At 47.9% G+C, this 19,210-nt stretch overlaps 1 protein-coding gene across 1 annotated transcript in view; it reads left to right on the top strand.

Annotated features, from left to right (window-relative positions):
• The first annotated feature begins 1,961 nt into the window (after window positions 1-1,961).
• Window positions 1,962-19,210, top strand: part of Tmem163 (transmembrane protein 163) — a 185,039-nt gene continuing 167,790 nt past the window's right edge. The window contains exons 1-2 of the mRNA XM_052736798.1: window positions 1,962-3,344; window positions 13,247-13,366. Of these exons, the coding sequence (XP_052592758.1) occupies window positions 3,146-3,344; window positions 13,247-13,366 (319 nt within the window). The 5' untranslated portion in view covers window positions 1,962-3,145. The remainder of the gene's footprint in view (window positions 3,345-13,246; window positions 13,367-19,210) is intronic.

Here is a 19,210-nt window from a genome sequence, read left to right as displayed (position 1 = left end):
AGGATGACAAGACTCTAGAATATTATTGGCATTGTTTTTCTTCATGGTTAGTGTGTTGAGATAAAATATATTCCTAAACACACATGAAATTCCTTGGCCTGGAGCAGGTATACATATGATGGGCACAGATATGCTGACTGCTGACTCAGATGTGGTGAAATGGGACTGCCTTCAGTGTCCTGATTTCCCAATATTAGAAGAGTTCTGTCTTAGTTAGGGTTTCTTTTGCTGCAATGAAACACCAAGACCCAAAAGCAAATTGGGGAGGAAAGGGTTAATCTGGTTTACACTTCCATATTGCTGCTCATCACCAAAGGAAGTCAGGACAGGAACTCAAACAGGGCAGGAACCTGGAGGCAGGTGCAGGGGCTATGGAGGCTACGGAGGAGTGCTGCTTACTGGCTTGCTCCCTATGGCTTGCTCAGCCTGCTTTCTTAGAGAACCCAGGACCACCTGCCCAGGGATGGCCCCACCCACCATAGGCTGGGCACGCCCCCGTTGGTCACTAATTGAGAAAATGCCTACAGCCAGATCTCATGGAGGCATTTCCTCACTTGAGGTTCCCTCCTTCCAAACAACTCCAGTTTGTGTGTCAGGTTGACATAAGACTAGCCGGCATAAGTTCCATCTTCCTAGACTTGCATGCGAGTTGTGTTTCTAGAAACGTCTCTGTACATTCAAAAGATGGCAACATATTTCATGTTCACGTATAAAACACAGTTAACGTTCTAATGTGATTGGAAGCCCCTTTTCACAGAATCGAAGATCCAGGCTGGCTTACAGAGCTCACCCGGCCTTAAAGAAAGCACCCGCACTTCTCCAGGATGTCCCCTAGGGGGCGGAGCTGCTGCTAATTGTGCGGTTGCTGGACCGGGCGGGAATGCTTGTGAAACGTTGAGCAAGGTGCTGGACACACCGGCCTCGCTCCAAGAATGCAACTAATGTAATCTCCCAGTGAATCGGCAGGGGTTTGTTTTGCAGGGAGCCGGAACATAAAAGGCAGGAGACGCTTACAGCAGCTCTTGCTTCTGAACCCTCTTCCTTGCATTCAAAGTCCTGACTTGGCTCGGTACCGAACACGAGGGAGCATGATGAGCCCTAGTTTGCTCACCCTCACCTTTACATGTGTGATGATGCTCTGGATACAAAACCAAGTGAGGAACCATATCAAAGATTCTTCTTTCAGCGAGCCTGCTGAATATGTGTGTGTGTGTGTGTGTGTGTGTGTGTGTGTGTGTGTGTTCCAGGAGGGTACCGTGTTCCAAGACTTCTAGCCAGTTCTCAAGATCAATTGAATCAGAGCAAAGGAGAAATTCTTGTTAAAATAACGAACAAATAAACACAAACAGACAGATTAGAGATGGGGATGTGGCTCCGTGCTAAACCCTGTGCTAATAATCTATCCTCCCCGACCCCAGCACCACAGTGAAAAAGAAAATGTGATTTTTCCAGAAGCAGAATAAGGAGGGAATGGAGGAAAAAAAAAAGAAAAGAAAAGAAACCCTCGTGCTAAGGTCTGGGCCAACTCTGTCGCAGTCTGTGACATCGACCTCCAGCAGTGCGGAGGCCTGCGTAGTTTTGTTCTTGGTAGCCAGGTGATTCTTTGAGAGCCATTGACAGGACATCCAGTGGAATAACCTGGAGCAACTCCCTCCCCGCAGTCCAGATATGAGAGAACAGGGGACTCTGTACATTTGAAGCATTGTTATCGAGGGCAGCGTCAGAACCAGGGGGATAGAAACTGTAAGTGTGTGTGTGTGTGTGCGCGCGTGTGTGTACCATAAAGCCTAGCAAGCATGGCGTGATTCTTTTTCTTTTGGGAAAAGATGAGGCTGCTGAAATGACCTAGTTCGATGCTTTCAGTTTATAGTCGAAATTATTGTTAAAAGCACACACACACACACACACACACACACACACACACACACACACACACACAAAGACGAAAGGAGACTGGGATCACTCAGATCTGATCCCAACAGAATATGACCCCCTTTTCATCTCCGGAACCCTGCAGAGACATTTAAATCCTGCCCTGACTTCCATGATCACCGGCAGAGCAGAAACCAGAAAGGAAGCCGGTTACTCAAGGAGAGAAAACGGGGTGGATTCCTCAAAAGGAAGAAATTGGCATGCTAGAGCACTCAGATTAAATTCAGAAACTGATATCAACCTATTGATAAAATCTGAACTCTCTAGAGCTCGGATGTGAACGCCATCCAAAGCCGGTTTACCGGCGGTTCCTCCCTCCCGGGCAGGCCCTGTGGACCAGGTCTCGGCTTCGTTGGGAAGACCCGCCCCACCGCCCAAGGGTATGAAGTTGTCAGGTCAGAGGTGGAAACATGGATGAAGCACCGACCGGCAGGCAGCGGAGTCTTCAAGGGGGACCGATCTTGGATGTCCAGAGAGGGAAATGAGCTGGTGACGGATGGAAAAGGCCCAGGGAGAGTCGCAATGGGGGGGAAGTCACTGTTCCAACAATACCTCCATCTAAGTTGCTGGAGAGAAATTGGGAAGAGAGGGAAAGCCTTTTAAAGGCAGGGGAGGTATAGGCTTGGGGACAGGTGAATTCTCATGCCGGTCTGGGCAGGCGGGGACCAAGTGCAGCCCCTGGAGCCTGCGTGGATCTGCTAGAGAAAGAGGGATGAGCTGCGACGCTCTCTCTCCTGCCCACGCGCGCGCGGCCACCGGCTCGGACGACTGCAGAGAATTAGGGTGGAAGGGTTCCTCCCGGGCACCAATCCGCGACGCGAGTGGGGGGCGCGTCCTCCGTCACGCCCTCGCCCAGCCCTGCGCTAGCTAGCCGCAGGCTGGTCCCCACGCCCCCTGACAGTCCCTCCGCTTCCGTGCACCTGGCCCGTCCCGGGGTCCTCCTCCCTCTCCACCCGCCTCGGTGCATCGATCCCGGTGCCCGGGCTCAACGCCTCGGGGCGGGTCCCTGCCACCCTCACCTGCCCCCGGGGGCGGAGCGCAGCGGCGACAGCGCGGCCCCAGCCTCCGCCACACGCCACGAGCTAGCGGCGGACCCGCCGCTCACCGCGGTCGGGGTGAAGCTCTCTCTCCGCGCCCTCGGTCTCTCGGTCACTTCGGACTCGTGTCCCTACCGCGCTCGGCGTCTCCTCGGGGGATCTGCAGCCCCGGCGCCATGGAGCCGGCCCCGGGCAGCGATCGCCGCAGCCCCCCTGGCCCCGGAGTCCCGAGGCCGCCACCGCGGGGCCACGCGCCCTCGACCGCCGCCCCCGCCCCCAGCCCGGCCCCGGCGAGCTCCTCGGTGCAGCCGGACGAGGAGCGGCAGCCGCGGATCAGCGAGAGCGGCCAGTTCAGCGACGGGCTGGAGGATCGAGGTGAGCTGCCACCGCCCCGGGTCCCTTCCTCTCCGCCTCTCGGAAGCCACCTGTCCCCGGTACGCGGGGCTCAGCGCGGAGAGCAGAGGCCACAGTCCCACCTCTCGGGATCCGTGCGGGCCAGGCAGCCGCGCCTCCTGGGACCCCCCTTTCAGGTTCCCGATCCCGGCGGTGCCTAGCCCAGCCTTGTCCGGTGTCCGCGGGAAAAGTTTGCAGACAGGGTTTTTGGTCGCTTATAGGGGACCGAGGGGGTTCATCTCCGTGCTGGGAGACGTGGGTTCCAATGCATCCCGCCGGGCGAGCCCCGCCAGTCACCGGGGGAAACTTCTTTTTGCTTGATTAGACTTCCCCATAAGGTGGCAGCCAGGGTCCTCTTAGCCTCTGCACTCGCTAGGGCCGGACACTCCCTGAGGTCCTGGGTCATAGCGGTCACCGCCCCACCGTGGTGCTGGCAGAGAGGTTGGGGTTTGGGGGCTTCTGGCCGCCATCCTGGTCTGCACAGATGCTACCCAAAGCTGATACTTCCTGGAGAACGTGTGTCCAGCCCTCAGAGTCCTTCTGTGGACGCTGGCCTTGGACCCGTGCATCTCCCGGAAGGCATCTTCACCTCCCGCCCACGGCCAGTCTCCTTAGGGGGCCTGCATCGAAAGCCAGGGCTCCCCCATTCATCCCGCCTGGCTCTCCTTCCCCATCCTGCCCTCGCGGCCCTCGGCTTGGATTCTTTGCGGAGACGACCGCAATCTACTACACCTTTTCCTCTTTCTTGCTGCTTCCGAATTGGACCCCTCAAAAATTATCAATGGTTCCGCTAAAACCGTGGGTGGCGGGTTTGGGGTCTCTGTAGCCAGGCCCTTCCCAGGCAGCTGGCTCTGTACACCTCTACTCATTTTTTTCTTTCTTGGAAGCTTTCATCTGACGACTGTAGAGTGCTTATATTATTTTAGTTCCAGCAGGTTTCTGTCCTATTCTTAGTACTTTGTACATCTCTATATTCCGGTTTCGTGTTGGGATGCAGGATCTCTTCCTTAGAGATTCCGAATTGTAGCGTGTGAAACAGGATGACATGGAAACAGATTTCCCTGAGAAGCGGCAGAGATGCTGTGCGGGGAACTGGAGCCGCTCCAGCTTGGAACGAGTTCTGCACCCGTGTTGCAGGTTCATTCCCTGTTCCCACAGAACTGGATAGCCTTGGAGACAGGAGAGTGGGTGGCATCATCAGAAACCCAGAAGAACCTCTCACTTTAATTCTGGGGTGTGAGAATTACCTTTACCCCGTGGTAACTCCTATTGCAAGATTTAAACATTTTTGCATTGAAGAAAGACGGATACCCGGATACCCGGCGTTGGGCTTAATTCTGTAGCATTGCGGGTTATCTGTAAGAGCCGGCCAGTCTCTCCCAACCCCTGCAGAAGGACAGACAAGAAACCCATGCCAGGATGAATTGATATTTATCAATATCTAGAGGCCATGCTTCAGCATTAAATTACAACAAAACACGACAAAAACCTCTTCTGAATGCATTCTTTAGGTTTTCTGTCAGTGGCCAAATGAACTTCATTTTCTATTATATTGTCTCCTGAAAGCATTCGCTGTTCATAAACCAGTGCTGTGTGGAAGCTCGCATATCATACACAACCTCTCTGTTAGGATGAATGGTGTCCCCCACAGAACCCAGGGTTCTATGCCATTTTTGAGCTAGCTGAAAGTCGCTGTGACATTTCTTTTGTTCCACCCATCCCCCGCCACAAAGAGTTAATGATAAATGAAGATTCCAGTTAAACAAATCAGAAGCCTCCTGGGAGGTTGGTTGTAATATTTTACATGTTTGTGTTATTTTATCTTTCCTATATCCATTTTTTTTTCTGTCTCTTGGGAATGGTTCATGGGTTGTGACCTCCTTCCCACCAGCGGCAGGAACTGGGGAAGAGGAAAACCCCCTGGTCTCCAGCTCTCCCTGGATGCAGTGGTTTTCTGTTAGGTCCAGTCCCCAGAGGGTGTGGGGGATGGGCACTCCTGCTGCACCTCCCATATTATTTTTTTATGTTGACTTCCTCCCGAGGTGGTAGAACCCTATGGCAGACCAATTCTGATTCCTATTGGAGAGTTGCTTTATAACTGATGGTTTGGGATTGTGGGAGACATTTTCTTCTTAGAAGTGATATGGGCTATTTCTCAGAATTCCAGCGAGCTCAGAATGTCCCAACACTGCTGTGACAGCTGGTTGAGCCTGTGGTTCAGGAAGCAAACAAGCACTATGTAGTTTAAGACCTTCAGGAACTAAAACACACACACACACACACACACACACACACACACACACACACACACACACAGAGAGAGAGAGAGAGAGAGAGAGAGAGAGAGAGAGAGAGAGAGAGAGGCCCAGTTGATCTTAGGGGTTCCCTCTCCCCTTCTATAATATCCATTTTCTATCATTTTGTCCCAAACCTTAGGATGTGGCCCCACCTTACATAGTTATGGACTTTTTAAAAGCACTTTCCTCTAGCTGCCCATCTAACTAAAATAAACAAAACACCTTTCTGCAGAGAATTAAAACTCAGTGGCCTGGTGTGGGGACTCGGGCCTGGAAAACCAGCACTTGGGAAACAGGAACAGAAGGATCACTGTGAGTTCCTGGCCAGCCTGGGCTACACACCAAATTCTGGGCCAGTCTTGAGTGCAGAGTGAAACTCAACCCAAGGAGAGTAAGAGCAATAAAATGGGATAAACTTAGGAGAAATCGCTGACAAGTCGTTCAGACTACTGAGGAAGTAACATCTTCACGTATATTGCCCCCGCCTCCCTCCATTAACACATCCCTCGGCATTGTCAGACCCACATTATGGAATTGAAGTTAGGTTAAAATTCCACTGTTGGAAGCTGTCTCTGGGCAGGGAGGCTGCAGCGCTCGCACATGGACCTGAGGCCTGTCTTAGTTTCTTTTGGGCTAGCCTGCCTGGCTCCCACTTGTGCTGTCTGAACCCCCACCCTTCCCCCACATCCCTGTGGCTTGTGAGTGTGCAAGCATCTGGCATGGATGCAGAAGGGCCAGTGTGGAGACCAGTCACTTCTGAGCTGAGCGCTTTGTGGGTCATAACATTCTACTTCCTTTGGGGGCGTAGAAAATGCCCTTTCTTGGTATCAGCCATGCAGGCATATAGTATGTATATGTTATTTGTGTGTGTGGGTGCTTGTGTGTAGAGGGCAGAGGTAACTTCAAGTGTTATTCCTTATGTGCTGTCAGCTTATTTTGGGAACAGATTCTCTCACTGATCTGGATCTGGTTCATTCTACTCTCTGGCCAGTGAGCTTCCAGGACCCAAGCATGCACTGCCATTCCTGCACTTTCATGTAGGTTCTGGGCCTTGAACTCAGGTTCCCCTGTTTGTTCAGCAAGTACTCTACCACTAAGCCACCTCCTGAGCCCCCAGCTGCAGTTTCTAGAAAGGAAATGAAGAGATAAGCACAGTTGCATCGAAAGAGAAAAGTCCTTCCTCTTTTGAACAGCGTTTGCATTATAGTGACTTTATGTTTTTTCCCCTCCTCAACCTTACAGTCTCCCAGGGGAGCCACCAGGAAGGTCTGATCTGGGGAAGAACTTCCAGTCCTCCTGGCTCAGAAAAGCCCAAAGCCACTGAGGCAGGTGGTCCAGCCCCCTATGGCTTCCACTTGAATCCCCCAGAAGGAGTGCCATCCTGGTGGGAGGCCAGAGGAAGCGCTTATAGGCGTGGTCAGCGCCAGGTGTGCTGGTGAATCCAGCCAGCTCTGGAAGGAGAAATAAAAAATGCTACAGAACCGGCAGAATGGGCAGGGGTGTACCCAGAAATAGCTGTCCCCTGTGGTAAAGTAAACCAACTTCTTAAAGGGGTTGTATTTTTGCTCCCGCTGGACAAACCTCTTGAAATGGGTGCTGTCAGAATGCCCGGCAAATGAACCATTCGTTTGAGCTGGTACGTAAGTGGTGTAGTTTCACTTCTCCTGAAACCAATGGACCAGGAAGAAAACACACACGCATATGTGTGTTCTCTCTCTCTCTCTCTCTCTGTTTGTGTGCAGGTGGAGGTCAGAGGTCGATGTCTAGTGTCTTTCTTAACTGCTCTCCACTATATATATATAATATATATATATATATATTTTCTGTAAAGTAGGTCAACTTAAAATTTCTTTTTAAACCCAGAGGTGTGTGTGTGTGTGTGTGTGTGTGTGTGTGTGTGTGTGTGTGTGTCACATGCCTTAATCCCAACACTTGGAAGGCACAGACAAGCGGATCTCTGTGAGTTGGAGGCCAGCCTGGTCTACAGAGTGAGTTGCAGAACAGCCAGTGCTGTTACACAGAGAAACTCCGTTTCGAAAAAATAAAATTCTTCTTAAATTTTATTCCACTTCCTTTTTAAAAACAAAAACAAAAACCCCGAAACACCAGTTTTGGAATCCTTTACGTTAAAAAAAAAAATTCAAATTAGAATATAATTACATAGTTTTTTTTTTCTCTTTCCTTCCTCCAACCCTTCCCATGAAGGACCCTCTTTATTCTCTCTCAAATTCACACGCTCTGTTTCTTTAACTGTTATTATGTATAAGTGCAACCTACTCAGTCGGTATAACGTTACTTGCATGTCTGATTTCAGGGCTGATCACTTGGTAACCGTTTTCGGACTCCTCCCTGGAGAAGGCTGTTTTCCCTGCTCTCAATGTTCCCGGGGTTGCCTGTGGTTCTTTCTCTAGGAGTGAGACCGCATATGATTTCCCCTTCCATGTTAGCGTGTCTGCTCCCCTCTCATCCTTGTTGACATCTGGTCTAGGCAGCCATGTTGATGAGACTTCTCTGACATTTCTAGGCGGTGAAATCTCACTCTGCCTTGTTTTTCAAGACAGGGTCTCTCACTGAACTTGGAGTTGCCTTTTCAGCTAAACTAGCCAGCAAGTCCCATGAGCCTCCTGCTTCCACCTCCCCAGCACTAAGGTTATGAGTGTGTCTGCCTCTGCGTCTGTCTTTTATGTGGGTTCCTGGGATCTGAACCCAGGCCCTCAGGCGTGGCTGGCAGGCCCCTTACCCACTGAACCATCTCTCTAGATAGACTTTTAACTCATTTGGGAAAAGGGAAGGGAGCTTTTAGAGGTGTATGGGCCTGTTTATTCTAGGTTATAACTTTCCGCGGACACAAGAGTGATTGCAATCAGAAGTAAAATTTCTAGATATTTTCAAGAGCCCAGGAAGAAAGAGAACTGTGATGTCGAGTTATCATTGGAAGGCACCAGGACCCACAGCAGAATCTGTTAAGACAAGAGGCCTGTCTTCTTCCCAGCCAAGTGCACTTATTTATTTACTATTTGGAGATAGATGTCATGTAGCCTAGGTTGTTCTCAATCTCACTGAACAGCTGAAGATGACCTTGAACTCCTAATCTTCTGCCTCCATCTGCAGAGGGCTGGGATCTCAGCTGTCTACCCCCGTGCCCATTTTATTTGGTGCTAGGGTTAGAACCCGGCCTTGTGCGTGGTAGGCAAACACTGTACCCCATTTCTGAATTAACGAAGTCTGAGGACACTTTCCCAGTGCAGTGGTGAAGATGGGGCTGATAATTCCGGCTTGCTTTCTCATTGACCCTCCGGCCCTATATAAGCACCCCTCCCCACCTGGTTCGACTCACTCTGATGTCTACTGGGTTGCCTGCTCACAAAACACGTCTCCAAAGTCCTGCTGGCTTTGTGTGAGGTCTGTTCAAGGATGACTGGACTGAGGTAGTTCAGCTGGGTCCTTGTTATAATTCTCTCTCGCTCTCTCTCTCTCTGTGTGTGTGTGTGTGTGTGTGTGTGTGTGTGTGTGTTGAGACAGGGTCTCTCCATTATGTAGCTCTGGTTGTCCTGGCACACACTATGTAGACCAGGCTGGTCTTGAGCTCACAAAGATTGGCTTGCCTCTGCTTCCTGAGTGCTGGGATTAAAGGCACATGCCACTATACCCAGCTGTTAGAATTTTTTAACAGGATACAGTTCGGGGCAGTGGTGGGGCTCAGAAAATGATTCCCCAAAGCAGGCTACTTTGGCCTGCTGGGCACTCTGAGCCGAAGGTTTCTGGAAGGCCTTAGAAGCAAAGCCTCCCCTTGTGCTTTTTCTTCCTGTCTCCTTTGCACCCCAAGGCCGGCCATAGAAATGAATTCCAGGCTGGGGAGATGGTTCGGTTGGTAATGTGCTTGCCTTGCAAGAGGAGGACCCGAGTTGTATCCCCAGAACTCATGTGAAAAAATGCTGGATGTGGTGGCCCATGCTTGTAACCCCAGCACCGAAGAGGTGGAGATGGGCAGGACCCTGGGGCCCACTGGCCAGCCAGCCTGAGCAGAGTAGGTGAGCTCCGAGTGAGAGACACTGTCACAAAATGTGTGGCAGATGGTGTCTGAGGGATAACACCTGAGGTTAACCTCTGACCTCTAAACATGTGCACATACATGTGCACATGAACCCATACACACCAGCGTATACATGTGCGCATGCGCAACACACACACACACACACACACACACACACACACACACACACACACACACACTTGTAGCACAAATCTTAAAAGGTCTTATTAATAAAAACAAACCAGGAGCCAGGTATTGGGTTAAAGCTGAAAGATCAGAGAAACAGAACAAGCCACAGCCACCTCACCTTGCCAATTCCTCAGCTGATCTTGTTTCCTTAGACTGGAAGCCTCTGAGTCCTCACCCGAATGGATCTCAGATGAACTACTGCTAAAAGCTAAAAGCTTAAAGGGACTCTAGTTCCTGGTCCTCATGCCTTAAATACCATTCTGCTTCCTGCCATCACTTCCTGGGATTAAAGGTGTGTGCCACCGTGTCTGGCTGTTTTCAGTGTGGCTTTGAACTCACAGAGATCCAGATGGATATCTGCCTCCTGAATGCTAGGATTAAAAGCGTGTGCTACCACTGCCTAAACCTATGTTTAATATAGTGGCTGTTCTGTTCTCTGACCCCCAGATAAGTTTATTGGGGTGCACAATATATCAACCACACACACACAAAAATTCCAAATCTTAAAAAAACAGCCAGGCGGTGGTGGCGCTCGCCTTTAATCCCAGCACTCGGGAGGCAGAGGCAGGCGGATCTTTGTGAGTTTGAGGCCAGCCTGGTCTACAGAGTGAGATCCAGGAAAGGCGCAAAGCTATACAGAGAAACCTTGTCTCAAAAAAACAAAAACAAACAAACAAACAAAAACAACAACAACAACAAAAACCCAAAAACCAAAATAGGGTAGAAATCCAATCCTCTTCCCTCAAAGATAACCATAAGCCCAAGAATTACTGTTTTGCACACCCCCAGGTATAAGAGCTGGTCATAGAGAAACTCTCTGGCTGCCCTTGTCTACTGGTGAATGAATCAAAAGACCTCATTCCAGAAGGCATCCTGTCCCACGCTCACCCCATCCGTGTCTTACAGGGAACCCCGAGACTTGGAGCAGGCAGGTCTTGTTGAGTCTCTGCCTCGTTCATCTCTTGTCTAATCTCGTCTCCACAGGGATATGCATTTTTCATTGAATCTGAGCATAAAAATAGCTCCCCTTGGCTTTCGGGTCTTTATTTCTGAAGCCTTCCATGTCACATAGGATCGATCTCTCTCGCTTCACCCTTCCTCTCCCTCCCTCCTCTCCCCTCTCCCACTTCTTCCTTCTCCCTTCTCTTTCCTCTCCTTTCCTTTCACCTTTGCTTCTGTCCTTCCCTCCCCACTGTCCTAATTGTGGGTCTTACTAATTTTTGAGATGGAGTCTCATGTATCCCAGGCTGCACTCGAACTCCCCATGTATCTGAAGATGACACTGAACTTCTGATCCTGCCTCAACCTCCCGAGTGCTGAGATTTCAGGCATTCACCACCATGTCTAGTTATACAGTGCTCTGGATGGAACCCGGGGCTTCATGCATGCCAGGCTACTGACTACTGACTGAGCTACATCTCAAACCCATCACATGGGTCTTTGTCTTAATACATTTGTTATACATTTTTCCTCACGTTAACCTGTCTTGTAGGTGTGTCAGTCATGACCCTAATCATAGAAGAAGAATAGTCTCCCATCCTTTCTGCTCCTATAGTGGTGGTCATTCAGATAAATGAATGGTGCTCAGGTGTGATACATCTCACACTGTGGTATTTTACACATGGTGCCTAAGCTTTACCTGCTTATTCATCATGATCTGTAGCTAGCGTGATGAGGCTGCCCAGTCTCTGAAAGACACATTATATAGCCAGAGCTGGCACAATTGGCTTTTAGTTGTATAAGAGACATGACTGGTATTTTGGCTCTCTGGTAACCAAGCAAGAGCACATACAGTCATCACCATCTTCTTCCTCCTCCTCTTCTTTTCTTCTTCTCCCTCCTCCTCCTTCCTCCTCCTTTTGTTTTTTTCTGAGACAGAGATTCTCTGTGTAGCCCTGGTTGTCCTGGGACTCTCTCTGTAGATCAGGCTGGCTTTGAACTCAGAGATCTGCCTCCCAAGTGCTGGGATTAAAGACATGTGCCACCACTGCCTGGTTACAATTTTATTTTTTTTTAAAATACTGTTATTATTATTATTTATTTATGGTCTGTGTATATGTCTGCATATGAAGAGAACAGAAGGACATCAGATCCCCTGGAACTGGAGTTACAGGCAGTTGGGAGCTGCCTGATATGGGTGTTGGGAATCAAACTTGGGTCCTCTGCAAGGGCAGTATGTGCTCTTCACCACCTCTCCAGCCCCTACAACTTTATTCTTAAAGGATAAGAAAGAAGTACAAATCAAGATCAATCTGGAGATGGCTAAGTGGGCATCGCTGGTGAGTTGTCACAGATTCCTGCTCTTGTCAAGGGCTCCTTATGTGCAAAGCACAGGAGATAAAGAAAACCTGTTGTACCCGAAGCCTTCCTAGGACACTGGCTCTGGCATCAGCAGTTTTACTGTACTTTCATATGCCGATAGCATGTGTATGTGTGTGTGCATGCACATGTGGGTGTAGTTTAACCTCAGAAGTCTTCCCTTGGGAACGCTATACACCTTAAGACAGAGTCTCTCATTGATCTAGAACTTACCAAGTAGGCTGTACTGGCTGGCTAGTGAGCCCCAGGATCTGCTTGTCCCTGTTTCCAACATGCTGGGATTACAAGCATGCGCTACCATGCCCATCTATTTCACAGGGATTCTGGGGAAACAAACTCAGAACCTCATGCTTGTACAGCAAGCAGTTTATTGAATGAACTATCTCCCTAGATCCCTGAGAGAGTTTAAAATTTTTTAATTAATTGATTAGTTAATCAGTTATTTGCTTAATGTGTTCCTCATACAAAGGAGGGAGAAAACATGCTGTATAATCTGGGTCTGATGGCTCCTGGTTACCTGGGAATCCTGGGAGGGCATTTGTACAGTCTATGATTCCTTGGTTTGTATAAATCTGACACTACTATTGGGACTGTACTAGTGGATCAATGCTCATAGCTGAGGAGCCCAAATGCCTAACTAGCTACTACAGTTCTTTCCTAATGGAAGGGCTTTGTTGGGATGAGAAAATTCTATTGAGCCAAGTGCAGAAGAGGAAGAACGGCATAGTGTGACCTCAGGAAGTGGTGAGGTGTGTGTGGAGCTCTTCTAACCCGGAGAGCCTCTGTTGTCCTGTGGAAACACTTATTGGATACTGCTGGGACCTGTGGTTTTATAAGGGATGCCAGAACACTTGATAATTTTGTTGTTTTGCTTTGTTTTTAATGCGGCACCATCTCCGAATTGTGGAAACACAGTGTGGGCCCGACAGAACACATCTTGGCCCACAGTCTGTGGTTTTGCCAACTTTGGATGAGAGGCTATAGCTCTGACTGTGTGTTCAGTTGTATGAAAATGCCTTACCCCCTTTCCTCCCTGTTTCTCTCAGGTTTACTAGAAAGCAGCACCCGGCTGAAACCTCATGAAGCCCAGAACTACAGGAAGAAGGCATTGTGGGTATCCTGGTTCTCCATTATTGTCACCCTGGCCCTGGCAGTGGCTGCCTTCAGTGAGTATCAGGGAGTCTTGCCAATCAATACTCGCCCGTTGTCCGTCTTTCCCTCTAACCCCTGTGGGATATGCTTTGCTTTTAGTTGACTGTTATTGACGAGTAAAAATTTTTTTAGGTGGTTGGATAGTCAGGGTACTTATGAATTAGTAAAATGGTTTCACTTCTCTGCAGAGGGAAGAGGTATGAGAAAGAAATGGAGAGAAATAACTGAGAGCTTCACTCTCATCAGTATGCAGGTTTGTGGAAGTGGATTCTGGCTGGCACCAGCCGAATAGTGAAAATAGTCTCTTGGCAGATGCCTTCAGCTCAGGCTGACATGACGAATACACATCCCGGAGACTCGGATTTTGAGCCTAATGTAACTAGATGAGTGCAATATTGCAGCAAGCTCTTTCCTTTCGCTCCTGATTGTGTCTTGTGCAAGGTCAGGAATGAAATTGTATGTACGCTTTTAATGAAAGGAAAATGGAAAGGTCTTCTTTCAGGGTTTTAGTGCATGAAAATAAAATAATTTCTTACAATTCTGAGATGTTATGAAAATGGAGCAACTTGTCTGTAGATGATCTTGTTTGGGGATCTGGAATTTCTACGGTGGGTTTCTCCATTGACACTCTCGGTTTAGGAAACACGCATGTGCTATTTATTCTTATTAATTGTGTTCATACGCCTAAGCAGCGAGCCACAGCTCAACCTTGATAGGAATTGTACTGTTTTTTTTTTTTTGATTCTCCTTTTCTTTTATGGTAGAAAACAAGAGAATATGTTTTTATAAATTTTGTGTTGAGAAGAAAGATCTGTGTTCTATGTGCTAAGCATCCCACAAGGTGCTTCAGGGGAGGAGGAAAAAGGACCATGGCCACTAGGCGACATGGCTGTGTGCAAGTTGTTTAAAATTCTCTTCTGCCGCCTTTGATGGTGCTGCTGGAAGTTGGGCTGGATCCCAAGGGGGCAGGAATTAGAATTTGACCAAATGCTCCCTTCAAACTCAGCATATATTATTAGAGACAATTTATGTTGGAAACACTATAAATTTATTTCAATTAAATTGGAAACAATAGCCTGGCTCTAAAAAAGCCAAATATTCAGAATAGAGAAATAATACATTTCAGGGAATAAACATTTATCAGTGAGCTAGAAGTCGAATCAGGAAGAATTCTGACTTTTGAAAATATAATAGCCTCCCTCTCTCCCCTCGCCTCCCCCTTTTAATACTGAGACTAAAATAACAAGGCAATGGATGTCCCTTGAGGGTAATTTGGTTGTTGTGGCTGTTAGGGGGACTGGAGATCAGACATGGTGATTTACATATGTGAAGAAGGAGGGATGGGATGAAGGGGGGGATGATTTACAGACAGAATGATGGCTCCTCGGGTGTGTCCCTGTGCCCTATGAAGCTGTGAGGGCAGCAGCATTCTCCCGATGTTTGAATGAGGACCTGAGTATGAGGTTGTGAATGAGTCTTTCCTTTGGAATAATAGTACTACGTTTGATGTGCTTAAGCTATGTAATATGAGAAAAATAGGAGGAAAACTTGGCTTCATTTATAATACCCAATCAGGTGGATTATTCTAGAAATGCTCCATTTCCTTTGATGGAAAAAGCCTGCATGAAGAAACTTTATGGAAGAATTTCTTCTTCCTTTTCTTTTGAAAGCCATCTTACTCCTTTATCACAGAACCATTTAAGTTAAATCCTTTAACTTCCCTTTTAAAGATTCATTTTTACTGATTACTTATGTGTATGCATGTGTTTGCCCATTGGTACATCCCAGGAGGCCCCAAAAGGGCATGGAACTCCCTGCAGCTGAAGTTATAGCCAGTTGTGGGACTCGGACACTGGGGATTGAACTTAGTTCTCTTGCAAGAGCAGCGAGTGTTTTTAACCACTGGCCATCTCTCCAGTCGCCTTTAACTTCTTGCCTATAAGATGTGGATGTTGCTGTATTGTTTATCATGACCTGTCATATTCTATATATGCCTTTCATTTCATTTGTGAGTTGCTTCTAACTGCTTCTGATTTAGTTAAACCCTAAACCATAGAAGATAAATAATATTTTGCCTCATTTAAACTAGAGTGACTTCACTGTGTGTGTGTGTGTGTTGGGGGGTGGAGAGTTCATGTCTATGTGTGTGTGATGCAGGGGTCAGGGGGATGTTTGGATGCTCTAGCACACTCCACTTTATTGCTTTTTTTTTTTTAAAAATAAGATTTATTTATTTATTATGTATACAGAAGAGGGTGCCAGATCTCATTACAGATGGTTGTGAGCCACCATGTGGGTGCTGGGAATTGAGCTCAGGACCTCTGGAAGAGCAGTCAGTGCTCTTAACCTCTGAGCCATCTCTCCAGCCCCCACTTTATTGCTTTGAGATGGGGTCTCTCACTGAACCTGGACCCTGACTGGCAGCCAGCAAGCCCTTACAGTTCCCTTTGCAGCCCTCCACTGTACTGGGGTGACAGGCCCTTGAAGCTACACTTAGCTTTTTATGTGGGTGCTGGGGATTCAAACTAACGTCCTTACGCTTGTACAGCAAGTGCTTTACCGACTGCGCCGACTCCCCTATGAACTCGTTTTGGTAATACTTGGTGAGATAATGATTCAGACGTGCTGATGCATCAATATGAAACTGTGGTAATGTACCTTGGAATATTTCAGAGGGAAGTCCTAGTTTGATTTTAAAATAGATTCAGTGTATAATGGGCAGGCAGTATGGAAAATAGCAATCTTCTTATGAACGAATGTGAAAACAGGTCTGTTGTAATAATGAGGCCAGAGAGAGAATAAAAATTCAGCTGCAAAACTCAGAGTTTTGACAACATTGATGTCTTTGTTAAGATGATTGGAGAAAATGTATTCTGACTTTGGTTTTGAGATTTGAGTACATTAATTTTTAGGGACTGGATACCTGCTTGGTTCTGTGGGAAATGAAAAAAAAAATCTTTTTCTAAGATAGTGTCTTAGTTTCTTTTTGCTGATGTGATCAAATGCTCTGACCAAAGCTGCTTAAGGGAGAAAGGGCTTGTTCCGGCTGCTGGTTCCAGGGTAAAGTCCATCCTGGGGGTAAAGTCACAGTGGCAGGAGCTGAAGGCAGCTGTCTCCTTTCATCCACAGTCAAGACTCAAGGCCACACCAAGACTCCTGCTGAGTTCCTTTTCTTCAGTTCATTCAGCATAGCATCTCTACGGAGGGAATGGTGACCCTCACAGTGGGCAGGTCTTCCCACTTCGGTTAACACAATCAAGATAATCCCTCACAGGCAAGTCCAGAGGCTGGTGTCCGAGGGGGATCTAGATTCTCTCATTCTCTCAAGTTGGTAGTTAATGAACACCAACCACCACAGACACATAGCTCCATTAAAATGAAACAACAACCTCCACTAAATAACAAAGTACTCAAAACCAAGATCTCAGGATTTGAGTCAGACTCCCAGGACCTGTGTTAAAAACAAACAACAAACAAGTTGGGTGTGGTGGTGCACACTTATAACCTTAGTGCTGGGGAAGGGGAGACAGGCAGATTCTGGGGGCTCCTTGGTTGGCCAGCCTAGCCTACTTGGTGAGCCTCAGGCTAGTGAAAGACCCTGTCTCAAAAAACAAAATGGAGCTGGGCCTGGTGGTGCATCCCTTTAACCCTGGCATCTGGGAGGCAGAGAAAAAGGGATCCGTGAGTTTGAGGCCAGTCTGGAGCTCCAGGCCAGACAAAGCTGCATAGTGAGACCCCTGTCTCAAAAAGAGACAGACAGGTGCTTGGGGAAAGACATCTGAAGTTGTTCTTTGTTCTCTACACACATGCACATGTATGTCTCTACACACACATGTGCAATCACACATACAGGCACAAATAACACGGTGTGTTAGCAGACTTCACAACTAGGAAAGCAAATCTCTGAAAGGAGTTATTTCTTTATTTGTATATGTGGGGATTTTTCTACATGGGCTTACACGTATGTCTGTGTACCATGCGCATGCCTGGTGCCCAAGGCCAGAAGGAGGTATTGGATTCCTTGGAGCTGGAGTTACAGATAGTTGTGAGCTACCATGTGGGTGCTAAGAATCAAACCCCAGGTCCTCTGGTCTATCTTTCCAGCCCCATATGTGAGAATTTTAATCTGTTTGACTTTAGCTTAAACTCTTGACCTTTAAGCATGGTACTGCAATGTGCATGCATCCTTTTAGAAAGCGTCTCCTTTGACTTATCATTTTTGTGCATGTGTGTGATGTGCAGAAGCTGGAGGACAACTTTCAGATGCCCATTCTCTCCTCCCACTGTATGGGCCCCAGGAACTGAACTCAGGACCTCCGGCGTGGCGGCAAACCCCTTGACCAGCGGAACCATCTCGAAGCCCCCATCCTCTTTATTTTTATACTCTAAGGGTAATAGGAGTGAGAGAGCTGAAATAAGATCACATGACTTGTCTGTATTAGTAGAAAAGTCTGGGAACTTCCTAAGGTGTCCCCTTTCCTCAGTGGAGACATGGTCAGATAAAAAAGAACCAAGACAACTTACTGGCCAGGGAGACACACATCTGCATTCTTAGCACTGTGAGGCTGAGGCAGGAGGATTGAGAGTTTGAGGTCAGCTTATGCCATATAAGTGAGACCTTGTCTCAAAAAAAGAAAAAAAAAAAGAAAAAGAAAAGAAAAGAAAAAAGAAAAGAAGGATGGAAGAAAGGTGTCTGAGAGTCCCCACGGGCCTTCCTGGGTTCTAAGAGTAAAATCCGAGTAATTAGAATGGTATTTATTTATATATTTATATTTATTTATTGTTTTTCCCTGTGTAGCTCTGGCTGTCCTGGATCTCGCTCTGTAGACCAGGGTGGCCTTGAACTCATAGAGATCCTCCTGCCTTTGCTTCCCAAGTGCTGGGGGTCCAACTTGGCCTGACCTGGGACCCTAGGAACTTCAGCAGGGTTGGAGCCACGTTCTTTGGTCTAGCTTGGAATCACAAGACAGATTGCTTCTCAGAGGGCCCTCCCCAGCTGCGTGGCCTCAGCACCTAGAAGTGGTTGTATGATGATCCTGGCAGGAATAAAGATGGTCTAAAGAGAATTTGTACCCCTCTGTTTTGGTTATCGGATTATTGAAATCATGCACTCCAAGAAATTGGAATTTGCCCAGGAATCTCCTGCTAGAGAAGGAGAGAGCTGGAGTCTGGTGCTGGCCAGAGGAGGCGCTTGTACCCTAGAAAGAGATTGCTTTCACACAGTTCCAGTGACAGGTCAGGCCATGTTGCAGGGGAGACTGGAGCCCAGACAGTGATGGTATGGAGGGGCGGGACCACACCTGGACCAGGACTCTTCAGCTGTGCATATTTCTTGCCTTCTTTTTAAACCTAACCCTCATGTCGGGGGACTCTGAAATGGTCTTGGGGGGTCAGTGGATGTCTTTGTTCCCTTTTCCAACGTGGCTATGTTGAGTAATTTGCCGCTTTCTGCCTCTCACTCTTACGTATTTGTTTAATTGGCCTGCTGAGGATGGGTAGTGGAACCCGGCTTGTTAAGGCTACCAGGGCCCAGACTCTGACCCTAACAACACAGCTGACAGAGATCTCTCTCCACATGTGCTGATTTTCTCCTTTTGGGTCCCCCTTTCTCTCGGGCTGTGTGGTTTGTGAAGCTCTGGGGTTTGTGCCTCTGCTCCTAAAGGGCTTCTCTACTGGAATACTTCCTGAACCAAAGTCTGCGGCATCTGGCACAGATTCTGCAGGTGGATAACTCTTTGCTGGATTTGCTGGTCTTCTATTTATTTTTCTTAAAAAGAGAAGTCAGTGCACATGATAACCATTCATGATCTTAGAGCAGTGGTTCTCAACCTTCCTAATGCTGTGACCCTTTAATACAG

This window comes from Peromyscus californicus, unplaced genomic scaffold, assembly GCF_007827085.1.
Source record: "Peromyscus californicus insignis strain IS unplaced genomic scaffold, ASM782708v3 Scaffold_14__1_contigs__length_90479793_seg_2, whole genome shotgun sequence".
NCBI classification, from domain to species: domain Eukaryota; kingdom Metazoa; phylum Chordata; class Mammalia; order Rodentia; family Cricetidae; genus Peromyscus; species Peromyscus californicus.
This window is presented reverse-complemented; position numbering and strand designations above follow the sequence as displayed.